Source organism: Neoarius graeffei, chromosome 15, assembly GCF_027579695.1.
Source record: "Neoarius graeffei isolate fNeoGra1 chromosome 15, fNeoGra1.pri, whole genome shotgun sequence".
Lineage (NCBI taxonomy): Eukaryota > Metazoa > Chordata > Actinopteri > Siluriformes > Ariidae > Neoarius > Neoarius graeffei.
Genome location: NC_083583.1, coordinates 24,817,293 through 24,837,158, shown reverse-complemented (window position 1 = coordinate 24,837,158; position 19,866 = coordinate 24,817,293). Strand labels below are relative to the sequence as shown.

General features: G+C 41.0%; 1 protein-coding gene across 1 annotated transcript in view; it reads left to right on the top strand.

Moving 5' to 3' along the window:
- ntrk3b (neurotrophic tyrosine kinase, receptor, type 3b) overlaps nucleotides 1-19,866 on the top strand; it is a 324,652-nt gene that overhangs the window by 74,268 nt on the left and 230,518 nt on the right. Inside the window, exon 3 of the mRNA XM_060941065.1 lies at nucleotides 3,457-3,528. Within this exon, the coding sequence (XP_060797048.1) occupies nucleotides 3,457-3,528 (72 nt within the window). The remainder of the gene's footprint in view (nucleotides 1-3,456; nucleotides 3,529-19,866) is intronic.

Here is a 19,866-nt window from a genome sequence, read left to right as displayed (position 1 = left end):
CGCAACTAAACATTTCCGGTGACTGTTGATCAGTCCTGCACACCGGCTTGGAGGAATTTTAGCCCGTTCCTCCGTACAGAACAGCTTCAACTCTGGGATGTTGGTGGGTTTCCTCACATGAACTGTTCACTTCAGGTCCTTCCACAACATTTCGATTGGATTAAGGTCAGGACTTTGACTTGGCCATTCCAAAACATTAACTTTCTTCTTCTTTAACCGTTCTTTGGTAGAATGACTTGTATGCTTAGGGTCGTTGTCTTGCTGCATGACCCACCTTCTCTTGAGATCCAGTTCATGGGTAGATGTCCTGATGTTTTCCTTTAGAATTGGCTGGTATAATTCAGAATTCATTGCTCCATCAATCACTACGTTTACATGCACATAGAGAGAATCGAATTTCTGCCGTTGCTCGACTGAAATCGAAGTTCAAAATGCCATGTATACACCTTAATTCGGCTGAAATTGAACCGAACTTGATTTCTCGGAATCGAGCTACACGACCTAGTTTATGCGATTTCTGCCGAGCTACTTTGTGCATGTATACCCTATCGAGCTAGTTGTCGAGCTACTTCCGGAAGTGACGAGTGACGAGACCACAAGCGGGAAACACAACAGCCTCGGTCGGCATGACAACAGTAGTAGCGAGCAGCAGAAGAGGTCAGGAGGAACAAACGAAGAAGAGAAAATGTGGATGTAGAGCTCTCTGAAGTGTGGGTGGAGCACAGAGGACGGCAGGACAAAGCTTCTGGTACTAATAGGCTTTTTATTGTCAGACTTTTCAGTTTAACAGCCTACTTTTATTCTTGAGAGAAAAACACACGCGCGCGCGCGCGCTGTGTTCTAGTCCCGGGATGAGCTGTCCCCTCTGCTCTCCCTCTGCCTCCTTAAATAGGGCGCGGTTACTGGGAAGACACACAAACACAGGTTAATTACCGTCAGGTGTAGTGATTCTGCCACTCACCTTCCCTGGCTCCGCCCTCCTGTCACAGACCGGCGCTTGACCACGCCCCCACTGCCACAGGCAAGCAGAAACGTGCCCTTCTGGAGCAATGAGGAGACAGAGTTCATGCTCATTCAGCTTAAGGAGTTGAATATATTAAAATTCATGGACGGGAGAAAAACGCGCAATGGAGAACACGGAACTGATAACTTTGTTTACACTCTTGAATAGCTCTTCTTCATGACGACAACCGGAAGTGTACCAACACGATGGGGCGTGTTGCGCCACCTGTGGCTCGGGTGCACAATGCACCTCACACAAAAGCCCGATTTCAGTTGTGTGCATGTACGATTGGATTTCTCTGGCACCCTGCTGGGACCTTCAGCTCGATTACCGACAGCAGCTCGATTTGGATGTGCATGTAAACGTAGTCACAGATGGCAAGCCGTCCCGGCCCAGATGCAGCAAAACAAGCCCAAACCATGATACTACCACCACCATGTTTCACAGATGGGATAAGGTTCTTATGCTGGAATGCAGTGTTTTTCCTTTCTCCAAACAAAACGCTTCTCATTTAAACCAAAAAGTTCTATTTTGGTCTCATCCATCTGTAGAACATTTTTCCAATAGCCTTCTGGCTTGTCCACGTGATCTTTAGCAAACTGCAGATGAGCAGCAATGTTCTTTTTGGAGAGCAGTGGCTTTCTCCTTGCAACCCTGCCATGCACACCATTTGTTCAGTGTTCTCCTGATGGTGGACTCATGAACATTAACATTAGCCAATGTTACCCTGGGGTCCTTTGTGACCTTACTGACTATTGCATGCCTTGCTCTTGGAGTGATCTTTGCTGGTCGACCACTCCTGGGGAGGGTAACAATGGTCTTGAATTTCCTCCATTTGTACACAATCTGTCTGACTGTGGATTGGTGGAGTCCAAACTCTTTAGATATGGTTTTGTAACCTTTTCTAGCCTGAGGAGCATCAACAATGCTTTCTCTGAGGTCCTCAGAAATCTCATTTGTTCATGCCATGATACACTTCCACAAACATGTGTTGTGAAGATCAGACTTTGATAGATCCCTATTCTTTAAATAAAACAGGGTGCCCACTCACACCTGATTGTCATCCAATTGATTTGAAAACACCTGACTTTAATTTCACCTTCAAATTAACTGCTAATCCTACAGGTTCACATACTTTTGCCACTCACAGATATGTAATATTGGATCATTTAACTCAATAAATAAATGACCAATTATAAAATTTTTGTTTCATTTGTTTAACTGGGTTCGCTTTATCTACTTTTAGGACTTGTGTGAAAATCTGATGTTTTTGGTCATATTTATGCAGAAATATAGAAAATTCTAAAGCGTTCACAAACTTTCAAGCACCACTGTATATGTTGTGGCATATCTGTAATGGGAACTCAACATTGTTAAGAGGCCCTCAAAGCTTTTAAATTCAACCAAAACTAATTTTGAAGACTACTTTTCTTTGATAAATTTCTTGATATGGTAGATCATATACATAAAATGTAATGCAATAAAATACGAATATATTTTATGGCCTTTTTAAGTTCGGTATTTTATTACTTTTACCTTATGTCTGCCTTATTTCACTTTATTTCAATGTTCATTACTGTTCTACCGATCTGTGAAGCACTTTGGTCAGCTTTGGTTCTTTTAAAGTGTTTTATAAATAAAGTTTGAATTGAGATCCACAAAAAATGTCACTAGAACTTAAAAAAAAGTACAGATCCTAGAACGACAGAAAAATATTACTGAAAATTTAGGTTTAGAAATGAAAATGCACCAACCCATTAACAGTAAGAGGCAATGTTTTACATTTCTGACATTTGCACCATGTAAAATAGTAAGTATAATTTATGCCATCATAACACGTTTGTCATGCACTCAATACCCATTTCTGTTGAAATTCCTGTTCCAGGATTTACAGTACATTATTTTTTGTGAAGTCATGTCCTTCATCTTATCCACCATGCGCTCCACAAGTGGACAATGTTATAAGACATTACAGTCATGGTAAGAAGGGTAATCCTGTAACAACTACTGATCACTTGTTAAGTGTAGTCAATTTCTCCATGATCTTTCTGTAATGAAAGCATGAGAATGGCTGCCAATTTATTGCTCTCTGAGAGCCACTATTCATTGCAGCTGCTGCAGGAAATCATCAAGGTGAAATTGTGGCCCTTGATGATAGCATTATTCTAATGATTCCCTGAAAATCAGCCTGGCAGCTCCTAATGAACTGGTGGCATTCTCATTTCTGAACATTTAACCTGCAGTACCCTCTGTAAAATGATCAATAACAGAGGGCTTCGGATGAAACAATTGGTTGAACAGCTGTGTTGATGGGTGATATGGGTATGAAAAACATGAATAATCTATCTGTGTTCCTTTTATCGTTGGTAATCTAATTGAAACCTGTTTACATATCTTATGTGATATGAATATAAAGTTCTGTTTTTGATGCTAGTTGTGTTTATATTCCCCAGGACTATCACGAACTGCAATCTACGAACGATTCATGCACGTGCATTTGCACAAAACCCTCATCTCCGTTACATGTGAGTATTATCTCAAAGTCTCTGTTTTTGATTTAGGATTAATGGAGGCATGACACAATTTTGGTTATTAATTTAAAGCAAGCAGAGCTGGATTGGACATAGTGGTGATCCATTTCATCAGTCACATTCTAACTGGTCCTCTGGTTCATGTCTATGTGCCAGGTGGGTGGTAACAGCCTCCGTTATAAGCAATCGGACAGGCTGAGCTGGAGTAGCTCATCAGCATTTAATGAATGGGATAAAAGTAATTTAGAGGTTGTCTTCACTTGAGTCACAAATGGAGCAGATGGACATGCTAATTGTGGAGTCATTAAGGACAAGGATGGGAGCTTCATCAATGCAGATTGAAAGGGACTCTGAAATGCCAGTGACTGAAGTTGCACGCTTAAAGTGCACAAAAGTGTCAGAGTCACAGTTAATGGGTGCCAGTGCAGACAATAAGGATCATAAATATTACATTATGAACTATGTGAAATTTTTAGCTACATGTCGATTCGAGAGAAAATTAAAGCCACATTCACAGTTAATCTATTGTACCAAAAGACATGATGCTTTTCCTGTTTGTGATTGTGAGCAGGCATTTAACTTTGATATGTTTGACCACAATATACATTTTATTAACACAAATGCTTAGTGCTTAATTTACTGCTAATTCAACCCTAAACTGTAATGATTGAGCCCACTGGCAGCACATTACAATTTCAATCAATCCAACAATCAGTGCTTTTAACTGTGCTTGCGCACACCTTCATGGATCAGTGGATTAGTCGATTTGTGTTTCAATAACAATTTTTAGCCTTCATGTCCACTCAGGATTCCTCTTGTACTTGAAAACTTTGCTGGACAAACAGCTAGATAGTTGCTGCTCTGTCATGGATGTTTTTGATCCCCTGGCTCCTTCCAAAGCCCTTCCATCTTCCACTGGGGAATGTTTTTGAAATAAATCACAGCTCTAAATACAAATCTAAAAATTCATGTATATCTAAAATTTAGGCCAAAAGATTCCCATGGATAAGTAGACACTTTCAGAGTGGTCAAAGTCAGAGCAGTTTTAGCCATAGTTGTGCATCTAAAGTTTGTTATACTGAAATAACTAAAAAAATTATTGAAGATGAATAAGTGATGAATGATGAAACACAGTGTCTGGCAAAAGTATTTATATCCCTTGGTGTTTGTCCTGTTTTGTTGCATTACAAGCTGGAATTAAAATGGATTTTTGTGGGTTAGCATTATTTGATTCACAAAGCATGCCTACCACTTTAAAGGTGCAAATTGTTTGTTTTTTGTGACACAAGATGAAAAAATAGAAATCTGGAGTATGCATAGGTATTCACCCCCCAAAGTCAATACTTTTGTAGAGCCACCTTTTGCTGCAATTACAGCTGCAAGTCTCTTGCATGTCTCTATTAGCTTAGCACATCTAGCCACTGGGATTTTTGCCCATTCCTCAAGGCAAAACTGCTCCAACTCCTTCAAGTTAGATGGGTTGCGTTGGTCTACAGCAATCTTCAAGTTATGCCGCAGATTCTCAATTGGATTAAGGTCTGGGCTTTGATTAGGCCATTCCAAGACATTTAAATGTCTCCCTTTAAACCACTCCAATGTAGCTTTAGCAATACATTTAGGGTCATTGTCCTGCTGGAATGTGAACCTTCTTCCCAGTCTCAAACCTCTGGCCAACTCAAACAGGTTTTCCTCCAGAATTGCCCTACATTTAGTGCCATCCATCTTTCCTTCAGTTCTGACCAGCTTTCCTGTCAATGCAGATGAAAATATCCCCACAGCATGATGCTGCCACCAAAATGCTTCACTGTAGGAATGGTGTTCTCAGGGTGATGGGAAGTGTTGGGTTTGCGCCACACATGGCATTTCCCATGATGGCCAAAAAGTTCAGTTTTAATCTCATCTGACCAGAGAATCTTCTTCCATGTGTTTGGGGAGTCTGCCATATGCTGTTGGGCAAACTCCAAATTTGTTTTCTAATTTTTTTTTTCTTTAAGCAATGGCTTTTTTCTGGCCACTCTTCCATAAAGCCCTGCTCTGTGGAGTGTATGGCTTAAAGTGGTCCTATGGACAGATACTCCCATACCCTCTGTGGCTCTTTGCAGCTCCTTCAGTGTTTTCTTTGGTGTTTTTGTTGCATCTCTGATTAATGCCCTCCTTGGCCAGTCTGTGAGTTTTGTGGGTGGCCTTCTCTTGTCAGGTTTGTAGTGGTGCTACTGTATATTCTTTCCATTTTGCTATAATGGATTTAATGGTACTCCATGGGATATTCAAAGTTTGGGATATTTTTTATAACCCAACCCTTCTCCACAACTTTGTCTCTGACCAGTTTGGAGTGCTCTTTGGTTTTCATGTTGCTTGCTTAGTAGTGTTGCAGAGTCAGGGTCCTTCCAGAACAGGTTGATTTATACAGACATCATGTGACAGATCATGTGACACTTTGCTTGCACACAGGTGGATCTTAATCAACTAATTATGTGACTTATGAAGTGAATTGATTGGAGCAGCTCTTATTTAGGGGTTTCATACGAAAGGGGGTGAATACCTATGCACAATCCAGATTTCAATTTTTTCATCCTAATTGTTTGTGTCACAATAAAAAAAAAAATTGCACCTTTAAAATTGTAGGCATGTTGTCAAATCAAATGGTGCTAACCCCCCAAAATCCATTTTAATTCCAGCTTGTAATATGACCGAACAAGACAAACACCAAGGGGGATGAATACTTTTGCAAGATACTGTAGCTGAATTTCATTTAAATATCTAAATTTGACTGTTGGCTGCTAAAAATTGCCAACAAGCTAACCTTAACATAGCCTACATAGTTGGAACGTTACCTAAATACACTGTAGTTATGTTGGGCATATACTAAGCATCGACTGATGCTCAACCACCATAGAAATATTTCTATTTAAATAGAACCTAATAAGCATCTACTTTTTTCCTGGGAATCCTGCAAACAACATATTTTGCCTAATTCCCCCCCCCAAAAAAAAAAAAAAAAAAACTGAACCCCCCCGAAAAACATAGCCTGTAATATCAAATTTTGTTGTTCTTAAAAACAAATATTTTATATATATATATATATATATATATATATATATATATATATATATATATATAAAATTAAGTATTTGAAATGTGTATTCAAATACTTCTGTCAGCTTCTAAGCTTCATGCTTCCACCTCACACTAAGGCAGTATAAATCTGAAGGGCCCATTGTCATCACGGAAGAGGAAAGGTCAGGTCCTGGGGGAACTAAAAAGCCTGTCCCTCATTAACTCGGTCCCAGCCTACGTAATGCTTTATCTGAAAATGTCACTTTAATGAAACTACTTTCAATGTCACCTCATTCAGTCAGGGCCAATTATAAAGTGTTTACCCCCACCTGACTCATCCACCCTACTCCTGCACAACATTCTTCCTCACGACAAGGATTCCCAAGCAATTTCACTGAATTTAGATTAGGTTTTAAAGCATGATGACATCTACAGTATACAATGGAAACAATTTCTACTTGGCAGTGTTGCTATTGCGCTGACAGTGACATGTAGCAATGAGTTTAATATGCTATGACACCTGCCATGACACAATCAGAGGCTCAGGGCACAAAACTAAAAAGCATCACTATAGCCCTGAGCTACCAAAGGTTTGCATGCCTACAAACCTGTACAATATTTCTATCACCTGGAAAAAAATTACACACACTGATTTACTGACGGAGGATAATTTTTCACATGAGCAAAATTACACATTCTGTTACACATTCAAATTCGTGTTCAAAATTAGTTATCATACACTTCAACAATGAAGGAATTATGATGAATCACAAAAAATTCAGCTATTTCTGTCAGATTTTTTTGACATCATCTTGGTTTTGTCTGACTGCTGATGACTGGTCACAAACGGCTCACAAAGCATGTATCAAAAGAATTTCCAAATCATTAGATGTACTGATTCCATTCCAGAAGGCCAGGCGTAAACTCTGGACTCTCAGGCCCCCAGGCGGCTTCCTCTCGCAAATCGACTTCATTCTTTACCATAAGCGCTGGCACAACAGTATCACAGACTGCCAGGCCCATTCATCCTCAAACCCTAATGGTAGTGACCACGGAATAATTACCATCACAACAAAACTGAGCCTTCACTCTCCTAGGAACCAGCATAGGAAATGGCTGAACTGGTCCTGCTTAGTTTTTGATCCCAAGCTAACCGCATCTATTGATGCAAAGATATCTGAAGATTTTCAAACCCTTCCTGAGAATGACCAGTCATATTCATCTTTTGTTGAAGTATGTAACAAAATCAGATTTCCTCCCCAAGACATTCTAATATAATAATAATAATATTATTAAGTTCAATTTATATAGCAGGGTGGCACGGTGGTGTAGTGGTTAGCGCTGTCGCCTCACAGCAAGAAGGTCTGAGTTCGAGCCCCGTGGCTGACGAAGGTCTTTCTGTGCGGAGTTTGCATGTTCTCCCCATGTCCACGTGGGTTTCCTCCGGGCGCTCTGGTCTCCCCCACAGTCCAAAGACATGCAGGTTAGGTTAACTGGTGACTCTAAATTGACCGTAGGTGTGAATGTGAGTGTAAATGGTTGTCTGTGTCTATGTGTCAGCCCTGTGATGACCTGGCAACTTGTCCAGGGTGTACCCCGACTTTTGCCCATAGTCAGCTGGGATAGGCTCCAGCTTGCCTCCGACCCTGTAGAACAGGATAAAGCGGCTAGAGATAATGAGATGAGATTTATATAGTGCCTTTCTCACACCCAAGGTCACTTTACAATTAGAGGAGAAAAAAAAAAGTCCACCAAAAGAGGGTCAGGATGTAATTCCAGTAGTGTAGCTGCCCACAGTCCCACCAAAGGTGCATGAAGGTATCTCACACTGCCTGCACAGCTTCTGTTATGCCACCGGGCAACATTGCCCAGAACACCACGCTATGGATCCACAAAACAAGCACAGAAGCACCTCTGCACAGAGTGCTGGATAGCCCTGATGTTAAAGAGAGCAATGAGCTCACTGCAGTCCATAGCGAGGAACACAGGCATCACGCATGGCGGACCAAGGCCTGAAGGGAACCGACACCCAAAACTGGGTCCGGAGCGACACCACAACCTGGGGACAAAACATTCAAACAAAACAAACAAAATCATACAAGCACAAAAAGAAAAACAAAGGGGGGAAAAAAGAAAAATAAAAAGCTCCGGTGAGAAGCGGAAGCCAAAAAGTGCACAGTGTACTCTCAACTGGAAATGGAAATGGGCCCATAGAATGCCCTGAAGTGGAGGAAGCACGCCAATTGGCCATTGATGTCGATGTGCAATTTGCACAGGCTGCACAAGACACATTGCGGTCAGCATATGACATGCAGGAGGAATTAAGAGTACGTATGATTTTTATCAAGATTCGATACTGGCAACCAAATGACAGACACAAAAGTGCCTTGCACCTAGTGAAGAAACTTTCTAAGTAACAGTCTCAAGTAGTCTTTGCCCAAGGTGAAGACTGGCTATCCCTTTGGAAAGAACATTTCCAAAAGCTTCTATCGCCTGCTAATCCCTTGTCAGACCCTCCAGTCCACATCACTCAACTCTTCAAAAGTAATGAAAAAATTGAAACCGGTCCATTTAGTCAGTCTGAGATTGATACAGCAGTACGACAAATGAGACTCAGTAAAGCATCTGGACTGGACAGCCACCCTATCAAGCTTTGGAGACTTCCTAATATCAGAAAGTGTCTTTACATATTCTGCAATGACAGTTTGCAAGGAACCGGCCACAAAAGTGGGGTCTAGCTGGCATTATACCAACCCTCAAAAAGTGTAACCTGTCATTGCTTGAGAACTACAGAGCTATTTCTCACAAGTGGCCTTTAAAGTCTATCAAAGACTTCTGCTAAACAGAATTAGGCCCATAATGGACAGCGACCAAACCAGAATGGCTTCTGTCAACTGTGCTCTACTGCCTCACAAAGCCTAGCTGTTGAACGTATTGTTGAAAAGCTTTTGAATCACCAAAAGGAGGGTACAGTAGTATTCTTAGACTTCCAAAAGGCATTTGATTCCATCAGATGCGACACTATGTTGTCCATCCTTCGTGCATACAGAATCCCCTTGACTATTTTAGAAGCTGTCAAGACAATGTACAACTCAGCTGCTGTTGTCACTCCAAATGGTGAAAAGAATGAGTTTTCCATCAACTCCGGCATGCTGTAAGGGGATCCACAAGCCCCCTTTCTCTTCATCATTGTCTTGGATTATGCCCTACATGTAGCCCTCAATCCTACCAATGGCCAAACCCTAAGGCACAGATGAAACTCTTGTCACTCTGCAGTCCACCTTGCTGACCTTGACTTTGCCAAAGACATTACACTCCATGACATTGCTGAGGCTGTTCATCGTGTCAAGTTGGCTTCTCAGATTTTTGGCCTCCAGTTAAATGCACAGAAAACCAACGTGATGCACCTGAACCCCTTGACTAGCAACTCCGTTCATGCTCTCGACAACTCAAATAAGGAAACCAAGATCAGGGATTTTAAAGTGTAAGTTGAGTCCATACTGTTATTTTGCGCAGAATCTTGGTCCTTGACCAAAACTCAGGAAAAGTCCCTGGATGGTACCTATACTCATATGCTGCAAAGAGTCTTAAACATGTCCTGGCGTGATCACTGGTCTAACAACCAGCTCTATGGCAACTTACCCTGCCTCTCCTGTATCATCAGGAAACAGTGCCTTACTCTTTGCGGTCACATTATGCAGCACAACCAACCTTTTGGTGCAAGTATTGCTCTGGGATCCTGATGCAAAGCGCAAGGTTGGCCGGCCACATACCACTATAAAGATGGTACTTGAAAGGGACATAGGCCTACCAAATGATCACCTCAAGGCGGGTATGACCGACAGGCAGGCCTGGGCAAAGATATTTCTGCAAGTCACCAGTCTGCTGGATGTCAGATGATGAGATGATGATGATGATAATGTACAGTAGATGTACTGTGGCTTTCATGGAACACTGTGAAAGCCATATTCAACAAGTGAAGAAAACAGGATGCCACAGTGACTTACCAAGAACAGGACAGCCCTACAAAATTAATGAAAGGGCAAGAAAACTTTTCATGGAGGCTGCCAAGAGATCTACAGGAACATTCAAGGACCTGCAAGAATATCTGGCAAATGCAAGTCACTCCATGCATGTGACAACAATTTCTCATATTTTTCACGTCTGGGCTATAGGGTAGGGTGGCTAGATGGCAGTCATTTCTCAAGAAAAAAAAAACAAAACACCTGCATTAATCACCTTGCACCATCTGGCAAAATGTGCTATGGTCTGATGAGACCAAGGTAGAATGTTTTGGGCATAATCCTTAAAGAGAAGTTTAGCACAAATCCAAGACATCTTATCACCCAACGAATGCCATACCAGCATCATGGTATATGACTGGTATATGTCTTCAGCTGGGACTGGGGCTCTATTCAAGATAGAGGGAATGATGGACCACTCCAAATACCAATATATTTTGTTACAAAATCTGTAAGTCTCTGTTATGAAGATGAAGAAAAAATTGATAATGACCGAAGTACAAATTCAAGTTAACAAAGGAATGGCTTCAGACAAAGAATGTTTTGCAATGGACCAGTCAGAGCCCAGGTATAAACTGAAAACCTGTGGCATGAGTTGAATAAGGCTGTGGACAGGAGAGCCCCTCAAAATTTGAGAGATCTGGAGCATTTTGTGAGGAAGAGTGGAATAAAATTGCTAAATCAAGATGTACCAAGTTGGTAGACTCTGACTCAAAAAGAGTGAGTGCTGTATTACAAGTAAAAGGATAGTACAGTGGTGTAGTGGTTAGCATTGTCACCTCACAGCAAGAAGGTTCTGGGTGCGAATCTCATGGTTGACTGGAACCTTTCTGTACAGAGTTTCTCATGGAGTGTCTTCTCCTCGTGCCTGTGTGGGTTTCCCCCCACAGTCCAAAGATGTGTGGATTAGGTCAGTTGTTAGTGTGTTTGTCTCTGTGTTTGCCCTGCGATAGATTGGCTGTACCCTGCCTCTTGCCTGAAGTGAGCTGGGATTGTCTCCAGCTTACCTATGACCCTGGCAAATAAGTGGCATAATGGATGAATGGAGGTGCTTTCACAAGTATTAGTTAAGGGGTGTGCATACTTGTGCAACTAGGTTAATGTAAGTTTTTCCTTTTTCCCTCAAATTTGTCACTTGCTTTTTTTTTTGGCAGCACGGTGGTGTAGTGTTTAGCACTGTCTCCTCTCAGCAAGAAGGTTCTACAGTAGGTTCGAGCCTAGTGGCCAATGGGGGCCTTTCTGTGTGGACTTTGCATGTTCTCCCTGTGTCTGCGTGGATTTCCCGCACAGTCCAAAGACATGCAGGTTAGGCTAATTGGAGGCTCTAAACTGACCATAGGTGTGAATGGTTGTTTGTCTCTATGTATCAGCTCTGCGATGACCTGGTGACTTGTCCAGGGTGTACCCCATCTCTTGCCCATAGTCAACTGGGATAGGTTCCAGCTTGCCCGTGACCCTGCACAGGATAAGTGGTTACAGATAATGGATGGATGTTTCTAAACTGAATTTCCAGCTGAAGTATTATTTTTTTTTTAAAAAAATAAGTGATCATTATCACATCACCTGTGTAAACTATAAATGTAAATTGTAAGTTAGACTTTTTAAATTATCATGTGAAAATGCAGAAACTACCAGAAAAAAATGCATGCTAATACCTGTCTGTATCTCCTTTAGTGACAGTGAAGTAAAGCTTATAATATGAGATTCTATGACATTATAACTCTTGAATGCAACCCAACTATGTGGATTGTGTCAGAGGAAATGTGGTCATTTTAGGCTAATGGTCAGAGAGTAAATTAACACACAGTGACAGCTACTGAGTCATTTTTATGTCACTGCAATGATCGTTCTGCACATCAATAGAAGAAATACTAAGGATGTGAGAGAATATAACTGTAATACTTTTGTCTCACATCAACCTGAACTATACGAGGTGCTAAATCTGCAGGGGAAAAGGTTTCGATGACCTTATTTTCTGCCTCTAAGTGTTTTTGACAGATTCCAGACACCATCTGGGAGGCTCTGTATATCGTCCAGTGACAACGGAAGCAAAACAGCTTGGGTTTTCTGTGTATCCAATTTATACTTGATGCATGGGGTCTGTTTAAGCAGATTTCACAAAGTTTACTTCTGAAGTTCTGGGAATAGGTGCAAAAAAAGAATAAAATAGTTTGACATTTGTGAAAATATAGAAGGTCTGGTGGTTAATGGCTAAAAAATTGACTGTTTTTATCTTCTTCAAATACCACTGATGTTTTGTACTCAAGACCTTCTTACTACAGACTCCCTGTCCATTCAAATTGCTGGTGTTTGAACTGGTTTCATGTTAGGCCTCTGGCAGACAGTTAAAGTGGAAGAAAGCAAATGTGTTCTGGCCTGTCATCAAAAGGCCCCAATATGTAAACACACATATTGTTTAGCTGCTGCAGGGTGATGGGCTAATAGCTGCAACTGCAGGAGCAGGATACAGTGACCGCTCTCCCACAGGAGGACATGTCACCCCACTGTGACAGTGTGCTTGGATCAATAGCAGCTTTTACATGTTTTACCCATTCGCTGAACCATGCACGAGCCTCTGGGGACGTGCTTATTCCCTGTAGCTGATAAACTCTGAAACGTCTATGCATGGGGAATCCCCTGTGAATTTGCTTCTCCCTCTTTGTCATGTCGAGGCGACACATTCCTGCTTTTTTCTGCTTTGAAAGCTTTCCGCTTAGCTGCTGACTGAACAGCAACAGTCATGCTGTAATTGACAGATGAGTCAATCCCTCCATATCCCATCCTGCTGGTGGCAGCATCAGCTGAAATAACAATGCGCCATTTGAAGGTCTAGATGAGGCAAAGGCGGGATGTCTTTGACAGACGGCTACTGGAGCTCTGTGTACACGGCTTGGAGAAGGTGACAGCAAGAATACTGCGTCTCAACTCTGAGATTGGGAGAGAGATTTTTTTTTTCAGACCTTGGAGAGTTGCTAGCAAAGATGTTTTCCATTCACACCTTGTCTGATCACCAGTGAGGTGGGCCTTGTTCCAGCCTGCTCATCAGACTCTAGCTGGGAGTCGGTTTTCTGTGGCGTGATGAGTGATGTGCCTCCTGCACGCATCCTATGTGCTTTTTCTTCTGTCTGTCGATATTGGACATCTCTCTTTCCCTTTCAGTCTAAGCTCAAGAGCGTTGTCAGCACCCTAAGGGGAAACTTGACCTTCCAGTAATTAGCTTGATTGAGTACACGAGTCTAACACAGACAGTTGTTTACCCATTTTTACCAGTTGTTCTGAGGATACTGTCTCCAGTCATGCATTAACAAAACCAGTCTGGGAGTAAAGATAATATGGACTCTCTAGTGAATAGACAATACAATTGATGCTAGAAGTTTTATGAATTGTCTATACCTAGGTAACTGCATCCATTTTAACCAGTGTTTTAATTCATAACGATGTTTGTACATTCAAATCAGACACTCGCTGGCCGTGCTGTGAAAATTGCGCATGCAGATGCTCATCTAAGCTTCCAAATCTGTCATTGCTTAACTCTTGAATATTTTCTATCATGAATACTATCATAAAAAAGCTTAATTTCTGCTTTCCAAAGACATTTATCTTGTTAAGATCTGTTCAGTACTTTGGGAGTAACGGCAGGTTGAAGTTGGTACAACAGAGTAAAAACTCTGCTCGCGGAAACTGCCAGTGCTTTTTGAGTCACAGGAAAGCGGTCAGGCTCTCCTGATATTAATCAATATAATCATTTATATTCTTTCATATAAACACTAGTAGGTCCTACTTAGAAATTCAAAGGCTGACCGAGCACAAAGAGAGTATTAGAAAAAATATTTTATTAATTTTTTATTGAGTGTACTGATTTAACGTTTTTATCTAATTAGCATAATTAATACTAATTAAATGCTAATTTGCACAACTTGTTTTACTAATTTTTCAAAATTTGTATTCAGTATACAACCATCTATGTACCTGCCAATTTCCATGTAAATATCTTGAAAAATAGAAAAGTTATTAAGAAAAAAACATTTGATCTTATTCGTTAATGAGGCCCACTTTGGATCATGTGATCCTCAGACATATTACGGCAGTTTTCTAAAAAATTAAGCTGTTTTTTCAATCTTTGATTGGTAATATCTCAAGAACAGATTAAGATATTTAAATTCTGTAAAAAAGTATGTTGTTCTGCATTCAAGTCTGAATTCAATGAGAGTGGTTTCAAGCAATTTGGATTGAATTTGAATTTTCATCTGGTATGCCTACCACAGTTTCTGTGCAGTGTGACTTCCAAGTATAGCAAGTACAGCACAGTGAAATTGCTTTCTCCACATATCCTAGCTTGTTATGAAGCTGGGGTCAGAGCATAGGGTCAGTCATTATACAGTTCCGCTGAAGAAAAGCCTTGCTCAATGGTGCTGGGATTTGAACTCTGAACAGTTTGCGAGAATCTTAACTATTGCTGGGTTTCACATGACGTCACATCCGCCTCATTACTTATTCAAAACTTTAGTTGGTCTACCAAAGCTCAGCTGACAAAGCGTTTGTATGCAGAAGGTGCATTGCTCACATGAAAAATGCCTTACGCTTGCGTTGTTGTTATACGAATCAATCAAACCATGAAACTGATAAGTTTCTTCAGGGTTCCCTGTGAACTAATAAAAAAGGGTGAACGAACACAGGATTTCACAAAAAGACGTAGAGAAAGGTGGCTTTTGAACGTCTTGCTGAAATTGAAGGGAGCCGAGTTGAAGCATGCTCGAGTTTGCAGTGATCACTTGGTGAAAGGTTTGTATGTCCCTCTCAGCTATGTCCTTAGTGTTTTCCAAGTACTTTTCTTGCCAAGTGTCGTTATTTTACAGTACTTTTTTTTAGTCACAAAGCACTAAAGTCCCCAGCTGTTTCTTTGTTTACTCCTCACAAAGTCCATATGCATGAAGGTTGTGACAAAATTCTTACCCAGCCATACAGTTACAATGCGCCGTGATCACTTCTCCATCTTGTTTAACTAAGATCCAGGTCTTTAAAGGGGTTTCTGGTGATCTTTGTGAATGATTTACCTGAGAGATAAGAGTGAACACAAGTAAGAATTAAGTGAATTGTTTGTTTACACTTCAACTTGCAGCACTTCGTTGTAAAGACGTGAACAAAAAGATTAAAAAAAACAAAAAAAAACTTACACGGGCAAAAACAATCCAGGATTCATTCAGCAGTGACTTGATACCGAGGTCCTTCACCCAGCCACATACAAAAAAGTTGTAAGCCTCCATACTCCTCCACGCTTTCATCTGTTTTGCGGTGTAGAAGGACGTCTGCAACACCAGATAGTTCAAGATGTCGGGGAACTCGACTGAAGGGTAGTTTTTGAGATCGTATGACAAATCCTTCTTTCCCAGACTGTAGGGGTCGATTCGATTGCACATAGCAATCTTCTGAATATATCTAAAGTGAGCAGTGGCTTCTAGATTACGAGCGTACTCTAATAACTTATCGCTAGTTGTTTGCGCTACGGCAGCCGTTTAGACCACCAGCTATTTCACTTCTGGTAAAACCACTAAGAAAAGTCACATGACTGAAACCCAGCAATAACCTTGAACAACAATCATCCATAATCTCCCACAATGCCATGATTCTGTTTGTCTCATAACGATATTTTGCACCAACATGAGGAACCAGAATGAACATCTCTCTGCCTGCCCCATTCAGTTTGTTGTACATGTGGGAAATTAAATCTTCTGATGAAACAGCATTCCTGTTTCTTCCATAAAACTATCACAGAATGCTCATGAGCTTGTAGAAACATTGCCTTAGATAATACCGCAGCTGCTACAGTCCTGAGAAAGACTTGATCTGTTAGCCCCTCATCTATGGTGGCATTGTCATGGCTTAATTGCAAGAAATCCTAAAATTGACATTCACTGTTTTTTTCTGTTCCTGTCCATAGTGCTTGCAGAATTCGATGTGGATTGTGTGGACAAAAGATTGACAATATCGATATATGTCTAATGCTCCAAATAGAAGTGTCTCGATATTTACTTGAATTTAAACCAGAAGTAGGTGTGACTTAAGCCTTTTAAACCTTTTTTGAATTAAATATGAACCCTTATACTATGCCCCCTGAAAAAACTGGAAAAAACCCAGAGGTAGAAATACCAACACTGTCAGCAGTTCCTCAGCCTCAGCTACATTACTTCAGTTTTATTGCATAAATGGTGTGGGGTTTTTTGTGTTTTTTTTTTAACCCTTTTTGCCAAGTTATTTATTTATTTACCTGGCCATGATATGCCAAAGACATGCAGTTCAAAGACATGTGGCTATGTTAACACGGGGCGGCCTTGGGCTGAATTGCCATTGAGCAAGGCACCTAACCCCCAACTGCTCCCTGGGCACTATAGCATAGCTGCCCACTGCTCTGGGTATGTATACTGTATGTGTGCTCATTGCTCACGTGTGTGTGCGCACGCTCACTGCTTCAGATGGGTTAAATACAGAGGACGAATTTCACTGTGCTTGAGTGTGCACGTGACAAAGGCTTCTTCTAATATTTTCTTACAACTTTAGTTGGTCCTATTTCCCAAAATATAAACAAACTCTTACCCTAATTTAAAGGTCTACTAAGGTGACAATGTCGGGTTTTTTTTGGGGGGGGGGTTCCACTATACATCTGAAATAGTGTATTAATGAGATGCAACCCTGACTTACGGACAAACCCGAACTCTTTACCTGTAAAACAAGGCTGAAACTATGCATTGTATCACACTTGTACAGAAAAAGGTGGAAATATTGCTGGAAACACCCGAGCTGCTTTCTGAATGGTTTCCGTAAAGTGTGACGTCACTTACAGTACACAGCCATATTTGACAAAATGAACGATAGCGCCAGCGACATTTCTTCACTGATTTCTTCGAGTATTTCGGACAATGACATGAATAGCGATGATGATTGTGATACACAAGCATTACCAGATCAATTCGAGCCGCATGCAATTCCTACAGAAGAAGGCTTTGGTGTGCCATGAGTGATGCCTGTGCTCCTTGAAATGGACTGCAGTGAGCTCGTTGCTCTTTTTACATCATGGTTATCCAGCGCTCTGTGCAGCGGTGCTTTTGTGCTTGGTGTGGTGTTCTGAGTGATGTTGCTTGGTGGCGTCATGGTGGCTGTGCAGGTGGTTTGGGATGTACCAGCGCTCTGCATGGCAGTGCTTCTGTGCTTGTTTTGTGGATCCATGGCACGGTGTTCCAAGCGATGTGGCACGGCGGCTGTGCAGGGGGTGTGGGACTTATTTTTGTGCGCCTTTTGGTGGGACTGTGGTTGCTGCACAATTGGAATGACATCCTGACCTTCTTTTGGTGGACTTTTTTCTTCTCTCTCTTTTTTTCTTCTCTAATTGTAAAGCAAGCTTTGGTATCAGAAAGGCACTATACAAATTTAACATTATTTATTATTATTATTATTATTATTATTATTATTATTAAGAAAGGAACACAGAAATGTCCTCTGGGAATGACGGGTCAGAATTGCAGCACCAGCGACTAGGTCGAAATGACTGGTAAGAGTTTTTCTTAATATATTCTCAATAAAATTGCTCATTAATGGTACAAGCTGTTAGTATATTCCCAATAATTATTAGAAAACATTTATGATGTATTTAAAGTGACAAATTAATGGAAACATTAGATATATATCATACTGAAATAAGCATAGTCATTTACTTGTAACCGGAAGACCATATACTGGTATTCTGTCACCTAGGTCTAGGCTTTATACAACCCCGATTCCAAAAAAGTTGGGACAAAGTACAAATTGTAAATAAAAACAGAATGCAATAATTTACAAATCTCAAACACTGATATTGTATTCACAGTAGAACATAGACAACATATCAAATGTCGAAAGTGAGACATTTTGAAATTTCATGCCAAATATTGGCTCATTTGAAATTTCATGACAGCAACACATCTCAAAAAAGTTGGGACAGGGGCAATAAGAGGCTGGAAAAGTTAAAGGTACAAAAAAGGAACAGCTGGAGGACCAAATTGCAACTCATTACCGTAGGTCAATTGGCAATAGGTCATTAACATGACTGGGTATAAAAAGAGCATCTTGGAGTGGCAGCGGCTCTCAGAAGTAAAGATGGGAAGAGGATCACCAATCCCCCTAATTCTGCGCCGACAAATAGTGGAGCAATATCAGAAAGGAGTTCGACAGTGTAAAATTGCAAAGAGTTTGAATATATCATCTACAGTGCATAATATCATCAAAAGATTCAAAGAATCTGGAAGAATCTCTGTGTGTAAGGGTCAAGGCCAGAAAACCATACTGGGTGCCCGTGATCTTCGGGCCCTTAGACGGCACTGCATGACATACAGGCATGCTTCTGTACTGGAAATCACAAAATAGGCTCGGAATATTTCCGGAGAACATTATCTGTGAACACAATTCACCGTGCCATCCGCCGTTGCCAGCTAAAACTCTATAGTTTAAAGAAGAAGCTGTATCTAAACATGATCCAGAAGCACAGACGTCTTCTCTGGGCCAAGGCTCATTTAAAATGGACTGTGGCAAAGTGGAAAACTGTTCTGTGGTCAGACGAATCAAAATTTGAAGTTCTTTATGGAAATCAGGGACGCCGTGTCATTCAGACTAAAGAGGAGAAGGACGACCCAAGTTGTTATCAGCGCTCAGTTCAGAAGCCTGCATCTCTGATGGTATGGGGTTGCATTAGTGCGTGTGGCATGGGAAGCTTACACATCTGGAAAGACACCATCAATGCTGAAAGGTATATCCAGGTTCTAGAGCAACATACTGTATGCTCCCATCCAGACGACGTCTCTTTCAGGGAAGACCTTGCATTTTCCAACATGACAATGCCAAACCACATACTGCATCAATTACAGCATCATGGCTGCGTAGAAGAAGGGTCCGGGTGCTGAACTGGCCAGCCTGCAGTCCAGATCTTTCACCCATAGAAAACATTTGGCGCATCATAAAACGGAAGATACGACAAAAAAGACCTAAGACAGTTGAGCAACTAGAATCCTACATTAGACAAGAATGGGTTAACATTCCTATCTCTAAACTTGAGCAACTTGTCTCCTCAGTCCCCAGACGTTTACAGACTGTTGTAAAGAGAAAAGGGGATATCTCACAGTGGTAAACATGGCCTTGTACCAACTTTTTTGAGATGTGTTGTTGTCATGAAATTTAAAATCATCTAATTTTTCTCTTCAAATGATACATTTTCTCAGTTTAAACATTT